Source organism: Solanum verrucosum, unplaced genomic scaffold (genome assembly GCF_900185275.1).
Source record: "Solanum verrucosum unplaced genomic scaffold, falcon-dt-bn FXZP01000217.1, whole genome shotgun sequence".
Taxonomy (NCBI): domain Eukaryota; kingdom Viridiplantae; phylum Streptophyta; class Magnoliopsida; order Solanales; family Solanaceae; genus Solanum; species Solanum verrucosum.
The window spans coordinates 557642-575685 of NW_026020032.1; the positions used below are offsets into that span (position 1 = coordinate 557642).

The 18044-nt window shown below is 36.0% G+C and overlaps 2 protein-coding genes across 4 annotated transcripts; one reads left to right on the forward strand and one right to left on the reverse strand.

Annotated features, from left to right (window-relative positions):
• Positions 1-110: 110 nt before the first annotated feature.
• LOC125821470 (protein ESMERALDA 1) lies at positions 111-11947 on the reverse strand. Of its 3 annotated transcripts, XM_049500886.1 has the most exons (11): positions 11242-11946; positions 9066-9135; positions 6414-6481; positions 6223-6311; positions 5194-5391; positions 3958-4162; positions 3702-3869; positions 1385-1552; positions 1101-1291; positions 684-865; positions 111-537 (listed from the first exon to the last, which is right to left on the reverse strand). In XM_049500886.1, the coding sequence occupies exons 1-10, from the start codon at positions 11656-11658 to the stop codon at positions 703-705; spliced, it is 1737 nt and encodes a 578-aa protein (XP_049356843.1). In that variant the 5' UTR covers positions 11659-11946; the 3' UTR covers positions 111-537; positions 684-702. The 3 variants fall into 3 exon arrangements, 2 of the variants coding, with proteins under 2 accessions (XP_049356843.1, XP_049356842.1); XM_049500885.1 differs by having other exon boundaries at positions 111-865; positions 11242-11945; XR_007442596.1 differs by lacking the exon at positions 111-537 and having other exon boundaries at positions 1101-1277; positions 11242-11947.
• A 1541-nt stretch (positions 11948-13488) lies between these two features.
• LOC125821482 (phytanoyl-CoA dioxygenase) lies at positions 13489-17825 on the forward strand. The gene is made up of 8 exons (XM_049500900.1): positions 13489-13736; positions 13875-13935; positions 14650-14718; positions 14834-14952; positions 15856-16003; positions 16092-16236; positions 16355-16441; positions 17444-17825. The coding sequence occupies exons 1-8, from the start codon at positions 13554-13556 to the stop codon at positions 17484-17486; spliced, it is 855 nt and encodes a 284-aa protein (XP_049356857.1). The 5' UTR covers positions 13489-13553; the 3' UTR covers positions 17487-17825.
• Positions 17826-18044: the final 219 nt, after the last annotated feature.

Here is an 18044-nt window from a genome sequence, read left to right on the forward strand (position 1 = left end):
CAAAGTTGGAGGACATAAATGTGAATTAAAGTCAAGTTAAAGGGCATATTTATGTATTACGCCCACAATTAATCAAGGAAAATTCCACACATTTGTAGTGAGCTCTGAAATGAGATGATAAATCTAGTGAAACTGAGACAAATAAATATCAACAATGGAGAGATCATCTAACATTGGCAAGAAAGGTTATCCAAAGTAAGACTTTGGAACCCTGATTTCTGATAACCCTACACTCTTCTCATCCTGTTCCTATAATCTAGGACTCCTACTTCACTTATGTGCAAAATCCTCTCTCATGAAACTAATGTGCAAATATATTTCGTGTCAACTCACGACTTGTTAGATACAGCAGCTGGAAGAATATGAATCTGCTATGGGAAATCAATGATCGGGGTTACATCACTGATGGAAATGACTTCCCCATTCTTCCTCGCACCATCAAGTACAAAAGTGTACCCTCAAACGTGTGCCCGGGAGATGATCAAATTGATCGGTCACACAAATCCCAGAAGCAGCTCCAAGATCCAGTAAGCCCCTCTCCATAGTGGAAGGAAAAAAAATGAAAGAATCACACAGTTAGCAGCTGAAGTTCATATGTACTACAAGAGCAAGAACAGCACCTGCTGACATGCACACAGGATAGCAGCGGAAGTTCATGCGTACTACGAGAATAAGAACACCACCTATTGACAGGCACATAGGTCACGTTACTGAGGAGGATCTAGAATCCTCAGTCCTGTTAGTCCGACACATGCAATCTGGGCAAGGGAATGAATATATTGAGTCATTTGGTCTTTTAATCTCAATTCCTTTTGAATCACTATGTGCTCGTATACTAAGCATTTGCCGCTTGAAGCTCTTCCACCTGTAAGATGAGCGCATGGAAAACATACACGGTCAAAAGCAATGCAAAGCCAACATACAAGACTGCATAGACTTACCAAAGGGGTTTTCGATCCCCATAACTGCTTCTTTCAGTTTCTTTTGTCCTTTTTTATTTTTTTTGGATAGGGGAGCTTCTTTCAGTTTATATACAGGCACACTAGAAAGGTCTCACGTAAACAGAAAAAAAGATGGCAGAAAGTTAACCAAAACCTTACCCGATATTGGGATTATCATATAACAAAGCTAACTTCCTCTTGTCTGGCCTGATGGTCCTGGAGTGCCCGCCATATAAGTATCTTCTATGCCCCAACAGAAAGTGGGGGAAATTGCCTCCCTGAGTTGTCACGAATACTTCACTATGAAGGCAAACGGTATAGTCTATGGCAGCCATCCTGGAAGAGTAATTCTATAAGCAATAACTTGAGTCAGACAGTAGCCAAAGAGGAGGGGTGAGAGGGGGGAACTAAAATGCCTGGAAGGAAAATCAAACAATTTAAACCTGAAATGGGCCTAATTCTTCTGGGGATGCCAGCATTTCTTTAGTTTGTAAAAGAGGAAACATTTCTAATAGTGGTTTCATATGTCGCTCAGAGTCGTATATTTTTCCAGATGCTAAATAGATGGATGTAACCTTGTCAAATCCCATGCCTCTTAACATCAAACCAACCTGATAAAAAGTGTGCAGAAAATTAGCAAGGAAATTATTTTAGGGTAAATAATTTTATTAACAATAAGAGGGAAACCCTATACAAGCCAAATACTTAGAAACGAGAACCTACATCAAACATGGTTATTAATGAAAGAAACCCAATCTTCTAAACAAATAGGGATCTCATTGGCCAATCTTCTATACAAATAGGGATCTCATGAGTACACCAAAAGAAAACTAGAAACAGAAGACTATTTTGCAAATTTATAAAATTTTGCTCAACCCGTTCAAGAGCTCTCATATTTTTCTCTTTCCAAATAACCCACATAATTGCTAAAGGGGCAACCTTCCGTGCCCTTTGACTTCTCTCTCCCCTTCTTATATACCCTCAGCTATGCAGCATCTCCTTCACTAGTTTGCATCACCCATTGCAGCTCAAATCAGTTAAGAACCACCCTCCACAATTGATTTGCCACTTGACAATACAATAGAAGATGATCTATATTTTTGCCTTAACATTTGCACATGAAACACCAACTAACATAGATGACCCTCCTATTTCTAAGGCTTTCCACTGTCAAAAAAATTCCCCTTGATTTAAACATTTCTCCTTTCCTTCAAAAAAGAACAACAGATCATTCCCCTTGCTTTCAACTAAGCCAAGAAAAACCACTTGCAGATACAACCCAGCCTACAGCTTGTATTAAACTCATTAGGTTGACTATATGAGGAAATCTCTTTTTAAAGAAAATTTCTCTATGAGTAGCCAGTTGCTTCAATGCCCTGGAAACCCGTATAGAGCAATGAGGAAAGTTACATTCCTCTCCTTGGTAAACTCTTGTAATAAAATTAAAGAGTGAATAGACCATCTCTACTCTCTCACCATTTACATACATCCAATTTATCGTTCAATATATCTTGCCCACACTAAAAACTCAACCATATTATGAAATTCTTCCCCCTCCCTATCATGTAGATTGCTCCAAAATCTCAAATCCCAATGAGACCTACAAATTTGTTGAACTGTCATCTCACTTTGGCAAGACATTCTGTATGTGTTAGAATAGACTTTCGTCAACTTGTTCTCATATACTCACAGAAACTAACCATGCTTCCATGTAACACTCTGAAAATTCGGGTTGGACTTGGAATACTAAATTTCGTGTGGTTCGACCCGAACTATGATAAATCATGTAGTGTTGAAAGTTGATATCTTAGCATGTACAGAGTGTACAAAAGATTTGGAGTTGAAAGGAATTGAGAAGGACTCGAGAGCCAATATGCAGTTGCAGAATGCCATATTCCCACACATCTTTTTTCCAATATGCAGACCATTTTTTCCTTCTTTCCACAAGCATCTTTTTTTCCATACTCCTAGCCGCTTCTTTACTCTCTCAATCACTAAATTCCCACACAGCCATGTCTTTGTAGAGGCACCCAACAATAGACACAAAAATGATAAAGCATCAAGGAAAAGAAAAAACAAATAATTGTTGATATACAGTAGCAATGCTTGAAAGGTAAAGCCTACATAAGCAGGATGTAGAACTGCAATAGATCTTATGAAAATAACATATGGTTCTTAGATTACTAAACACTAGTCACAATCCTTGCAACTGAACTATGACAGTGGATATTGACTAAAGAAGACAAAGAAGAAGGATACTCCACTCACATTGCCACGGCAATCTTTTCACACATGATTGAACAAGGAGAAGAAATTTTCAAAAATCACCACCAATTATGCTACTCAAGTCTCACGAGTTACTTAGTAGTCCCTTCTTGGTGAACTAGGGTAAGTCAAGAAATTCAATACTAGTAAAACAAATGAAATTGTCCAATTTTACACTCTCATCATCTCATAAGGATCCTCATGCCCAGCATAAGTATACACTAAATCTCAGACAAAGGTACGGTATTCGAGGAATTGAAATTAAGGTCAGGTACAAAGAAGTGCCATCTCCAGAAAGTATTTAAACCATATGTTCTATTCTAAACCATATGCTTTCTAAACAAAACTTGTTCTTTAGGAAGGAAGTCTCACGAAGGATCAGAATGCTCTGATCAAGCCAAGAAAGTACAGTCATACAACTTATCCGAAACATGACATGTTCCATTAACATTAAGTCAAGGCTCTTGAAAAGGAATAAAAATGACAATATATTACCTCTAAAGGAGTCAAGGGACACTTGCCATTAATCCTGATTGCTCCAGGACGAATCACACGACCAGGTTTTGTAAATTTTCCCTTCCATCCTCTCTCTCTTGCAGCATCCATGTCCCTTTTTTCTTCTTCACCACCATCATACATGCAACAAGAGAAAGCCACCATATCCTGCAAGAGAATATGATCAAGGCTCAATACCCTTGGAAAACTAAGCTATGGAGCACATACAAAATCAGTTTACACACATGAAACTAACCTCCTCATAGCGGAGATGCACAGAAATATACTTTCCACTATTGTTGGCACTTCGTTCTTTCATTCTTGACACCAATGTTTCCCCCAAACTCAAAATGGGATTTGAAAATCTAAGAGCTTCATAATTTGCCAGGCACCTAAGCCGCTGAACTGCTGGAGGAGCATCAAATGATAAACGGTTTGCAAATGGGGATATTCTGATGAGCCTGGTGAATGATTAGACACACTTAGCAAAACTGTGGCGATAAATAACAAAACAAAATGCTTCAAATATGAAGAACGAACCTACCAATTAAGCATCAAAGAACTGGCAAGGAATATATCCAATTGACCAAACATGGTAATAGACTCTTTTTTTGGATGATGAAACACGATAACAGACTTAGCTATTGGAAGTCTAGGCATTCACAATTCTAGACCTTGTTAGCCAAGCTTTCAATGTTCACTTTTTTTTTCTTTTCGAAATTGGTAACTGTATATATAAACAAAGAACCAAAACAATACTTAGGTACTACTGAAACCATATTTACATGAGAGCTCTAAAAATCCGAAGTCTGCTTATCTTTAAAAGTGACTTTTTGCCCGATCAGGTTTCAGAGAAAGTATTTTTGAATAGTAGCAGCTTGTGTTTGGTGAAATAATTTGAGAAGAACTTTTACTATTAAAGAAGCAGTTTGTGTTTTGCCAATCTTTCCGGGAAAAAATACTTTTCACTGTCAAACAACGAAATGAGCATGTAAAGATTCCTTTTACAACTAGTACTTTCCAATGATATATGAATTTATTGTGAGAAATTTTATTTATTTCTTCAATTTTATTTAATTAAATGTAAGAGAATCACAAAATAGAGAGGCCGGTTTATTATATTTCAATCATAGATGTGCTGTCAACAATACATGAGTTTAATGTTTTGACTGTTGTTTAGCAAGTTTGGAGAAAATAATTTTGAAATGGTGTTTTAACCCAAGAAAATATTAGAACTTCTTTTGCTTAGGTTAGAAACTAATTTTTTTCAACTTCATCTCCATAGCAAACACTTCAGATACTCACAAAAGCACTTATTTTTTTCCAAGAACTTGATCAAACAACTTTACTCTTCAACATAAGTACTTGTTTTAGAAAGTAAGCACTTCTAGTTTTATATATATATATATATATATGACACTAATATTCTAACTAAAGGCAGTTCGGCCCAAGAGCCAATAGTGGTGCCAAAAAAAAAAGTCCAAAAACTTACTTTTCTTCAAGCAGCTTTGGATGAACTGTATCCCTGTAGTAACTGATGGAGGACCAAGCTTTGATCTTGAAGTTGTAAACATTGCTCATATTGTAACCAAACCTTTGCATAATATAATCAGGAATCTTGTCCACCACTCGCACATCATTGGCTAGGGTTTTAACAAAAAAATCTTCATCATAAATCTCTCCGAACTTGCTGCAGAGAACAAATGCCGAGCATTTTTATGGTTTGAAATGAAAGGAAGGTGTAGAGATGGATATTAAACAAGATTGATCAAGAGAACAGCCATGATTAAAACGAACACCCACTATACCATAAATAATTTCACGACAATCCACCACCAGATTGACAAGAATGGTACTAGGTTGCGTGAAGTAAATCAGATTTTAGTTTGCTTCATCAATATCTCAAAAGGAAATGACCATGAACCTAAGGTACAGATTCACCAAACCTCCGAATCTGTTCAAATTCTAGGGCTACTAACATCTTATTGTGGTCATTTGTGATATATTCAATTATGATTTGATGGAATCTCGACTCCTATTAGCACCATCAAGGCTAGATGTTTGGATGTTTATTCAGCTGGCACTTTCTCTCCCCTGTTAACCGTGTGGATAACTTTTTAGATTTTGTTAGTTCTCTGTCTTTACCGTAGTAGAATATTCAGGGAATTTTTTTGTGGCTGTTTTACAGATAAGTTTGCTTCATGTTTTGTTTGAAGCAGCTTCTTTCGCTCTCTTGTAACATTTGCATCTTCTTGATGCTTTTCTAATATGATTTGATTACTTTACCCAAAAAAAAGAGGTAGTACACATTTCTATTAAAGAGAAGCCAATTTAATGCTATAAGAGCAGGTAAAGCATCTCAAGAGCTTTTCATTAGAAAAAACTAGTCTAGGTAATGATAGCAACAACTAAAAACTATGTATGCTTCTACCAAATTTCTGAGTATACAGTATATAAATCTCCCGCTAAGGAAGGTACTGAATTACTCAAAGCAAACAAAGAAGATGAAACAGCAGCCAACCTTGGATCCCTCCAAATGCTATGAAAATGGAAGTGTGGGATGACCAGGGTCGCATTAAGAAAACCTGCCACAGCAACAGCATTGCATATCTGGACGCACAAAAGCAACATTAGTGATCTTAAACTATCATCGTCATCCAAACAAAACTTCAGCATTTCAATAACAATTATCTTTGGAACTGAAGGACATACCGATGTCCTTTGCTGATTCAGACCACCATTTGCCTCAATATAAAGGTAACCATTTGATTCAGGAATTTCTGAAGATATGTGAGACAATCTTAGTTCATTGATCACCAAACCTCGTCAAAATTAAAAAGAAAAAAAAGAGAGAAATAAACAGAATATCGTTGCATATTATTTCCAAACTCTGTAGAGCAATAGCGTATTACTGTAGTTCTTGTTTTGATATCCATCACTCCATCAGTATTTATTATTGTTTTCAATAATCTATCTAGTATGTTGTTTATTGTGTTTCGATTGCTGCACTATTTTTTTGTTGTTGTGTGCCATTGGGTAGACTTTGCATTGTTTTCTTGTGACGTGTTATATTTCTTCTTTATATCTGGAATAGTACATTTGAGCCGAGGGTCTTTGGAAACAGTCTCTCTACCTCCACGGGGTAGTGGTAAGGTTTGCGTATATTCTACCCTCCCCAGACCTCACTTGTGAGATTTCATTGGGTATGTTGTTGATGTTGTTGTTGTCAGTAGACCAAGAACCTCAAAATCGCCAATCTAGCAATATAGGATTTTGAATCTTAATAAATTATACACAAATTGTTTGTCACGTCCCAAACCTTGATGGAACGGATCGGTATCCATCGTAGTTGTAGTGTCTATGCAGCTTCAGATTCAAGAATGTTGAAACTGAGAACCAGTCACCATGGTCAGAGTGAGCTTTGAAAAGAAGAAAACATTTAATGGTGTTGAGGTCCTTTCACTATGTTTTACATTTACACTTTGGGTACAAAAGTTGAGCTCTTACTCATATTAGAGCACTGCAAAAAAAGAGCTATAGCAATTGACAACAATCATTGAGGAGAACTGAAGAAACCTAGCCCTAATTCCAACAGTTTCTCATGATTAAGGTAAGATCTAATCCAGTGATGTGAAAGGCACTCGCCTCCCGCTTTAAGGACTTAAGGAAATGGAAGTATATACAAGAATCTGATCCCAATTTCATGATTTTGAATTGAACTCCTCATGAGTTAATATAAATCCTATCTTGGACGTACATTAGGGTTTGAAACATGAGATTAACATTAGGGGTTTGGCTTTTGATAAGATATGCAAGTAGAAAAGTTCTAAAGGATGACTACCCTATTTGACATTTTCTCCTTAAATTGTACGAGAGATTGTCTATTAATGACAAGCCCAACAGAAACTAAATGCATACAATGAGTCCTTACCGCACTCTGCAAGTGGGTATCCATATTAACCTGCCCTGTATAATCCCACAAGTGGAATTTGGGTTGGGGAGGGTAGAAGGTACGCGTACCTTACCCCTCCCTTTTGGGTGGAGAGGTTGTTTTTGATAGACTGCATCCATATTAATATATGGATATTGATATTGACCCACCTCTATTGGCAGTGGGTGGAGATCAAGAGAAGCAAGTCGAGCGCATCATATTCTCCAAGAGTTGTGTCATGCCAATTTTCATATTTAATTTCTTATGTATCCACACGAAAGCGAGACCTCTAGTTCCTTTTTGGTCCACACATGAGATTCTTATTTGTATAGATGAGTGGGTGACTTTTGTAGAGTCATATTTTGGTGTACTTGTTGATACGAGGATTCCCCCGACATTAATAAAATCATCACCATATTTTACAAAAGGGTGGTGCCACTAGAACGTTCACCGGAAAGCAGTGTTATCAAAGGCGCGCTTTAAGCGCGCTTAAGCCCTAAAGCGAGGCTCAAAATGCGTTGAGCGCTTCGCCTCGCTTAATGTGCGCTTCAGTGCCGTCATCAAAGTTCTAAGACAAACTTTTCCTTGTCAATGAGCCTCTTATGAAGAAGTGACACTAAACAATTGATATTTCACTTTATCATTAAAAAAATTCAATTTCTTTGGTCATATATTTGTCATTCATGTTTATAATTATTAGTTTTGGACTAAACATACACATTTTATTTTTTTCTCCCTTTGCGCCTTTTTTCATTAAAGCCCACGCTTTATTTGCACTTTGCGCTTAAAGCCCCCACGGACCTTAGAGCTTTTTTGCGCTTTTCGCTTTTAATAACACTGCCGGAAAGAGACAAGCTCAAAAAAATTATGAAAAGAGAAAGTAAAAGCTTTGACCAGACAAATGTTGTAATGCTGCCAACTAATATTGCCTCAAAAAAAATAATGCTACCAACTAATAAAAAGAAGTTGCTTAGGTCTTTATCAAAACCATAGAGTTGTGGTACCATATGAAAAGAGATATCAAGAGGGAAAAGCTTGCCGGACTGATCATGAAACAAGAGGGTGCTTATATAAGATATTAGTCCATTGGAAACAAGAAAAATTTAGACTATATGATAAAAAGATAATTCATTTAAATAAGAAAACTTAACTGAATACAGAGTTTATTAGTTTCTAAACTAATAAGAGAAGAATATTTTGTACTCTAAACCTCAACACGTATAATGAACATAAACTTTCAAGCATATAACTGCATTAGTTATATTGAAATTCAAATTACTATAAGTTAATGCATTGGGAAACCTCCAATATAACCTGAACGCAACCAGAGAGTTGCACTTACTATATGACTAATAATTAAGAGAGAGAAAGAGAGGCAGTATATAGCATACTAACAAGGATAAAAGATAAGTTTGATTCTCCAAATTTTGTACCTCCTGAGGATTTGTTAATGCATGGTCTCCATTCACCACCTCTATAGGAGTTTTTCCAAATTGTTGATATCTACAGGAAATTTGCACCTCTACTTAATAAGATTTTAGAAGATCACCATCTTTAGGAGAATTTGAACTAAAATATCAGAAATCATAAAACAAGATCAAGTTACAAAGTAACACACTTACTGACACAAAGAAATCGGAAAAATTCAAGGGGGCAACAAGAACCTAAATTTAACAACAACAACAACAACAACAATATACCCAATGAAATCCCACAAGTGGGGTATGAGAGGGTGGTGTGTACACAGTCTTACCCCTACCTTGTGAAGGTAGAGAGGTTGTTTCCAATAGACCCTCACCCAAGTAAAGCATATCAAACTAGGTATAAAACAGTAGAGAAGATGTCATGTTGAAAATAATGGAAAAAAGAACAGTAGTAACAACAAATAATATAATCACTGAAGCAAAGGAAACAACCAGTACTAATAAAATCAAAAAATAAGAAAATAGGAGAAAAATAATGGTTATACTAACCACGACCACCTACTAACCTTCTACCATAATCCTTGACCTTCTTCATATATTTCTCGATAATCACCTCTCCCTAATACTTCTTCGGTTTACCTCTACCTCTCCACAGACCCACCATAGCAAACCTCTGACACCTCCTTAACTGGGCATTTGTGCATCTTTTATATGCATGAACTATTTCAGTCTTGTTTCCCTCATCTTATCCTACACGGAGGGCACCCCCACCTAATCCCGAATATCCGTGCTTCTAATTCTATCTTTCCTATTATGGCCACACATTCATCTCAACATTCTCATTTTGGCTACTTTTATCTTCTGGACGTGCAAGTTCTTGATCAGTCAATACTCCGACACATACAACATATTTGGCCTAAAAACTCCTTTATAAGAACCTAAATTTATCATAAAATATTTCACGATTAAACAGAAAACTCAATGTTTCTCAAAACATAGGGACTCGCCAATACTCCAGCATGCAAGTTCTTGATCAGCCAATACTCCAACACATACAACATATTTGGCCTGAAAAATCCTTTATAAGATCCTAAATTTATCATCAAATATTTCACGATTAAAAAGAAAACTCGATGTTTCTCAAAACATAGGGACTCGACAGCAACAACACTAGTCACTTGGGTTTGTGCAGACTTCAGTGGGATTTCTGATTGCCTCAAATGATCACAAACAAACTTATGCCCTTCAGACTATTCAAGGTCAAAAGACTACTTACTTGATTCTCACAATTCTCAGTAATGTTTTGATGTCATGCTGGAAGCAGAGAAAGGGTCTTGAACAATTAAAAAGTTTTTAAGGAGAACTCAACAGTCATATATATTATCTTAACATTTCTAAACACGTATCACAGACACACTGTTAAGAGGACTTTCACTCAACCACTGTAGGTGGAAATTGGAATTGGGAACACTAACTGAGTTCAAATAAATCATTGTGCATATCCCTAGAGTCTCAACCCCTAGCAGCATTTCTACTCTTCTCCTATCCCCAAGAGCTCGTGACATTTGAAACCAGGTTAACACCTCCATCCAAGTGCCAGGATTCTACCTTCACATGCAACAACATAGTTTTTTCATTATAAATTCATGCAACATGTCAGAGTCCTTGTTTTCCATACATATCACTGATTATCCTACTTTTTGCTATATGCACCTCATACATCAATCTTTTGAATCTTCGGACAAGGAAAATGACACTTCAACCTCTTTCAGTAAGAAAACAAGTTAACAATTAAAAGATCCCATCCAATTACATAGCACCCCAACTAGCAGCTATCATATACACTTTCTACAGAATACTCAGATGTACTGCTCAGCAAGCACTTGAAGTAACCAATGATGTAACAAAGATGAAGACATAAGGAAAAGGAAAAAAAAATCCGTAGGGAAACAGTAAAACAATCATGATCAATGGCATTGATATACAACAGAGCAGAACCAAATACACTCAGGATTACAGATCTGGACTAAACAAAAAAACTCAAACTGGAACAATACTAATTGAATAAAATTTGCGATGGAACTAACTCAGTGATCCCCAAAAACCCAAAAGTCAGTAAGACAAAAGAAAAGACTTTGTTTGTCAGTTCCACCCAAACCATAGAAGGCAAAGTAAATAATCTAACCGCATCAGCAGTGGAATTATCAGAGTTCATTTCAGGTCGAAGCTTATCATAGAGTTGAGGGCTCCGGTAAACAGACCCAGGAGCAGGACGGTGCCTGATAATAGGAACAACATCAAACGGTACTGTCCCCATATAAAACAATATCCCAGCAATATAAAGCAAAGGAGCAAATAGGAAAATCCCCTGACGACGAACCAGAACAGATAGAATAGCCCCAGTTATACAATTTGCTAGGGTTCTCGGTGGCTGTTGACCCGAAGTAAAACGGGCACTGGGTTTAACCCTTCCACCACCACTACCTCCACCTCCACCACCACTATTACTACTGCTACGTAAACGAGGCGACCGTGAACGTGGCGATGACGGCGTTGATGGGCTACTGTGTCCACTACTCGGTAGTCTATTATAAGCGTGCATAGCTCTCTGTTTCAATCTCTTACTGCTTCAGTTCATATTGCACACCAAAAACAACAAAAGAAAGCTCAAATTTCTCAGAATTGATTGATCTAAAAGGGTTTTTCGAGAATCACTACCCAAAAAACCCAATTTTATTGAATTTTCAAAAGAGATTTTTTTTGTTTTTGCTCCGACCCTTTGTTCCTCTCTCTTCAATGGATTTCAAGATTTGATGCTCCGGGTAGAGAGAGGGCGGGGGGAGGGAGGGAAGGTATAGAGAGAGTTGAAGAAGAAGCGAAGAGGGCAAAGTGTTAAAAATGGTTTAACAAAAGAGAAAAAACGTTATGAGAAGAAAGTGCGCACGTGACCTGGAAAAAAAAAGATGGATGCACGTGCTCTGAGTATGGGCTGGTGGGGCATGCTGGAATAGTGCACTTCTCCGAAATAATGTATGCATTAGTTTTATATATTAGTAGTAATATTTTATTTGATATATTAAAAGGCAAAAAGGATCTGAAACATTGTCATATAGAGTTTATATGCCCTTTGTTAAAGATATTTATGAGTCACATTCATAACAAGGGGCATATTAGTTACAAATGGTAAAATTAAGAGGTATATCATGTCGTTTATGTATGTGATCATTTGATAGTCTGTACTAGAAAATATAAGCGGGAAATTAAGCAAATATCCCATAAAAACAAAATAATTACGAACATATACCCCTTACATTCATACCCCACTAAATAATTACACTAGTTACCCCCAACTAATTTTGTTTAACTCTCCCGCTCTCTCTCTCTCTCTCTCTCTCTCTCTATATATATATATATATATATATATTATAATTCTTAATGAATGAGGGTATGGGCTATAATTTGTTTTATTTTTTGAGAGAATGATATTTTTTGAATTACTTTGGATTTGGATATGAACATGTAATTATTTTGGGTTTTATGGCCCATTTATGTAGTTTTCCCAAAATATAATATGTCTTACCTTGTACTAGTAGTATCTTGTTCAGTAATTTTTCAACTTATGTATAACTAAATGTTTACTCTATTGTGCATTAAAGTGTATATTATTAATATATGAAAAATCATGATATTAGCAATGCGAGTTTATTTTTATGATCGTGGTGTTGGGTCAATTTTTGCACAACTCTCAACTTATTCCATGTGATATCTATTATATGACACCTCCCATCCGCAACATGTACAATGTAAGGGTTTTCAACAACTTTACTGATCACTAGGTCACAATATTGAATGTTAATGCAAGAGTTATTAATGCATGCATTTACATGATTAAAGACATAATTGTCTCTAAAAAAAAAAATTCTACATCTTTTCCACCATGTGGAGGATATTTTTATGAATAATAGTAATAATTAGAAAAATATGCAATACATGTTATTTTTGATACACCAAATCAAACAACGCATAAAATATAATCTCTCTATGATTAATGCCAACATTACTAATGGTGTAATACACTATATATTTAGTATTATTCTTATACATTCTACCAAATGATATGCACTTTATTTGACATTATTCTTATACACTCTATCAAACGATATACACGTATTAAGATATTTATTTATTACTAATACATAATATTAATAATGTAATGAATTTTAATGTATACATTAACATTAGATTTGTGCATAAATAGTACTCCCACCGTTGATTTTTGTCATCACCATTACGTTGGAAGATAAGATCATGAGATTTTTGGGTAAGAACATGAACATGCACCTAAACACAAAAACAAATATAAACTATTTTCTGAGTTAACATTTTAGTACCAAACTTTAAAATAATTTGCACATTAGTTCTATAAATTATCAAAAGAAAATATACAGAAAATCTGCAACCCTTTTACAGCACCAACCAAAGCTCAGAAGGTCAAACATGGTGGTTATTGAAGGAAACCTCAGTTCAGAGCAGCTTCAGTTCTTTGATTCTAATGGGTATTTGGTGTTAGAATCATTTGCAAGCCAAGAAGAGATCCAGTCTATGAGGAAGAGAATGGAACAGTTGCTTGATGAGTTTGATTGCTCTTCAGATGCTTCTGTTTTTTCTACCAAGAATCAAGTAAAGATTCAATTTTTATACTCTGTAGTTTGATTTTTGAATTCATTAGCTTAGTTTATTTGGTTTTGAGATAAACCCATGTTTCCCGTTTTTGTCTTTTTTTGATTTTGTGTGTGTTTTGTGGCATTTGGGTTTCAGCAAGAAACGACTAATGATCACTTCTTTGAAAGTGCTGAGAAGATTTCATTCTTCTGGGAAGGTATGCTTGTGTTTAATTTCTTCTTGTTTTTTTGTACTGTCTTTTGTCTTTTAACTTATTAGGAGTTGTAGACATCAAAATTTTGTGGGACTCGATAAGAGAGACCAATTCAATTTCAGATAGTATTCTTGGATTCTACTCTACTCTAATCTCTAGTTCATGCCTATACGAAGTATAATATATTCTGGAATATTCACAGAGATCAAGATGTGGATAGACTCTCCCTATCATCATAGTTCGAGAAATATGCTACGACCCTCATCATAGAGTAATCTTAGGAGATAAGAATCAAGGGATAAATATCCATATTGTTTTATCAATGAAATTATGTTTCTTCATGTTTTGTTTGTGATTGCAATGTATTATTTATCCGTTTAAAATTTGTTGTAAACGGTAGTATTTACGAACAAGTTCAATTAAAATTGCAAAAGAACGAGTGAATGGATGTATTAATGGCTTTGAGTTTGCATGTCAGTCTTTTCTCTTGGTTCTTGATTTTCAATTATAGCTGAGGAGGCAGTTATCAGTTTATTATTGGCTTTCAAAGGATCAAAAACTGTAAAGATGTTAATTTTTTGTCTCCATGGAGAGACAGTTTTGGCGTTATTTAGATGATATTTAGTTCTATGTCTATAATTTTCAATTCCTTTCATAGGCTAATTTTGTTTTAAGTATTTGCTTAGTATGCTTTATTGATATTTATGGTCTTGGCAGAGAAAGCATTTGATGAAGATAGAAACCTAAAGCAGCCAAAGCAACTCTCAATAAATAAAGTTGGACATGGTATGGTTCTGTTGATTACTTGTTGTCAACAGAGTTGTTTCATTTTTCGAGTAACCTTTTTAGTCTCTACCTTAACAAGGTTGTTCTTAGATTTCTCGTACCTGTGCTGTTGCAGCTCTTCATGAAAAAGATGCTGTATTTAATAAGTTCTCTAGCTCAGACAAAGTCTCAAGCATGTTGCGGTCCTTGGGTTATAAGAGGCCAGTAGTCATTCAATCAATGTACATATTTAAGGTAAATTCTGGTATTGTTTTATCTAGTAATGGGGTTTCTCTGCCCTATATCTTTGTACGGTCCTCAGCTAAATCATGTCCAATCCTTGGTTGTTCAAGATCACCAGTCAGATAGGTGTGTGTCATTCTAGAAGGTTGGTGTCTTAGTAAGGCTAGAATGTATCTCAGTTGAAAAGTGATATTATTTCTGGACTTAATGTACGAGAAAAATCTCGATTCTTTTATTTAACAAGGTCAATGAAATTGTCTAAAAGAAAAGCTTCCCAGGGTGTTAGGTCCTCCATACAAACGAGGTATATGTTTACCAGGGAAACGGTATGGTTAGATTTGTTATGAGGTCAAGGACACGTGTCGATATAACTCGTTAGGTTTGTGTATTAGCAGTTAAATATGTTTGTAAGCGAGCTAAGTAAAACAGTGAAGAAAATTAAATAATCGTACGAAGCAGTAGAGCTTCGATGATTGTTGTTTGCATTGGATCCCAAAACCCATACTTGAGTAACCCATCAGTCCTATCTAATTTTTATATTAGTTGGATGAATCATGTACTCAATAGCATATTAGTTTTTGAAATAATATATTTTTGCTCATGTCGCATTACTTTGCTCGTGTTATCCAAGGATGCATCCATACCATGTTCACGTCTTGTCACTTTAAAAAATTCAAAGCCCACTATGATGAAGTGAACTACTAAATGTTCTTTAGCCCTGCATATCCTCTTGTGTCCCTTGAAAATGCTTTTTCACTTGTCTCTAATTGTATGATGACATCGTAGAAGATATACGTAGAGTCACCACACTCTTTGCAATTGAACAAATAACAGAAAAGAAACAAAAACCATGATGGAGTTGTAATTACTATTATCCATCCTTCTATGAGTGACATGTAAAACTCTGGTTTTCAGCAACCCGGTATTGGGGGTGAAGTGGTGCCGCACCAAGATAACTCTTTTCTGTACACTGAACCAACAACATGCACTGGCTTGTGGCTAGCTTTAGAGGACGCAACAATTGTAAATGGCTGTCTATGGACTATACCAGGGTCCCACAAAAGTATTGTTTCTCCCAACTCTTCTTCGTCTTGCTACCTTTAAATCATTGAACTCCTTCATGTAACATACAAAATGTTCTATTTCTTTAGATGGCCTTGTGAGGAGATTCCTTAGAGATGAAAGTGGGGTTCATTTTGATAAGCCATCTCCATGCTATTACCAGGAAGATTTCGTTTCACTTGAAGTAAAAGCTGGATCTTTGGTAGTCATTCACGGAGATCTTATTCACCAGAGGTCAGTCACTTTCAGAACTTCTCTTGGACCATATAGAACTGTCAGTTATGCTACCATTTGTATTTGGTTCGTTTGGGATGATTTTTATCCATTCAATCTTCATAATGTATGGTTGCAGTTTTGAGAACCAGTCTTCAAAGTCACGACATGCATACAGTTTACATGTGGTGGATACTAATGGCTGCAAATGGGCAGAAGACAATTGGTGAGTGGCCAGGGTTTTGCTGTTTAATTTGCTGTTTTTTATGCCATAGTTTACTGGGAGGCAAAGCAGCAGAGTTGTACTGACTGTAATTATCAGGAAAGACCTCTAATGTCTAATACGGAAGCTGCTAAGGTTCATGCAGTGTGTTCAGGGTGACTTGTAGATTGTTAGGAAATTCGAGTTGTTCTCAATAATACAGCTTAGTATAGGTATTAACACATTATATTTCGTGGTTCTAAATTACTGAGAACTACGCGATATTTGCAAGGTAAGATTGCATACAATAAGATCCAATTCGGTCCGATCTGTCCCCCAGATCCGCATAGTCCTTTATAATAGCTACATCTCCACTTCGAGTCCATTGCATGGCACGTTGATTTGTTTTATCATCTAGTGGGAACCTATTTAATTTGTTTTATCCTTTTAACCTCTTAAACTGGTACCGAAGTGCACAGGTCTCCTCTTCTGACTTTTGAAAACTATACTTAAAACTAGTCTTTAATGATATAGTTAGATACTCTTAGAGTCTTCTAGTTGTAAAGTTACGATTGTCCAGAAATGTTTACCTGATTTATTTTTTTCTGTATTAGATCTGCATCTGGGTTGGATCGCACGTAGTTTCTTAGATGTGAGAAGTCATTCGATTTGTGTTCAATGATATGTCTTAGTATCAGGCAACCTCCAGTATAACTTGTTAGATTCCGAAAATTGAGTATTTTCCTCCCTTGGATAATGACAGGACGGGGGTGGAAAAGGATGTACGTAGGGTGATAGTTTATATAAATGAGCACTAATTTCTGAGATGTAGCTTTGATTCATAGAATTCTTACCAAACAATAAGCTAAGTTACATTGCCAATAAAAATATGTTACGTTGCCAAGGAAAAAGGGTCAAGAGAAGGCATGTTTACAGTGTTTGATGAATGATTTGTAGCTGAAGATGTATTAAGTTACTACTTTTGATCCAACTTACATGTTACTTTTGTTTTTTGAAACTGTTCAGGATTAGAAGAAATGTAGATCCAGAGCCCTTGTTCAGTTCTTGAATCAACTATCGACGAAGGTCCAAATCTGTTATTGCAACATGGAAAATTTCATTGAGAGGAATCAACAAAGAAAAGAAATGCGGGTCAACAACATCAACACATGTATTTGAGAGATTATCCTCGGGCTGAGGAGTGTCCACATGAGTTCGTTGAGGTGTTTACACATGCCTGTAGTCCTCTTTTATACTCTGTCTAGAGTTCAGATTTCCATGTACTTTGTGAAATCATGCAAATCTGCCTTTCTTTAATGTTTATGGTTACATATACTCTTTATCATTACAAGATTTGTTCAAATTTGCTCAAATCACCCCCAAAGAAACTCAAATAATGAGCATTACACCAAGTTAAAATTTTCACCTCAGTTAGAGCTCCACATCAACCTCACAATGTTAAACCAAACCTTGTTACAAAATATTTAGCTTCTTATTCATTTGCATGACTAAATGGTGATATCGGAAAATGATAAAGATAAAGGTGTGAGAGAGATCGTCGTTTTGCGTGAAAATTGTGTGTTCTTTCTTCGAGTATTATTAGGGTGAAATGATGGTTGAGTAACAA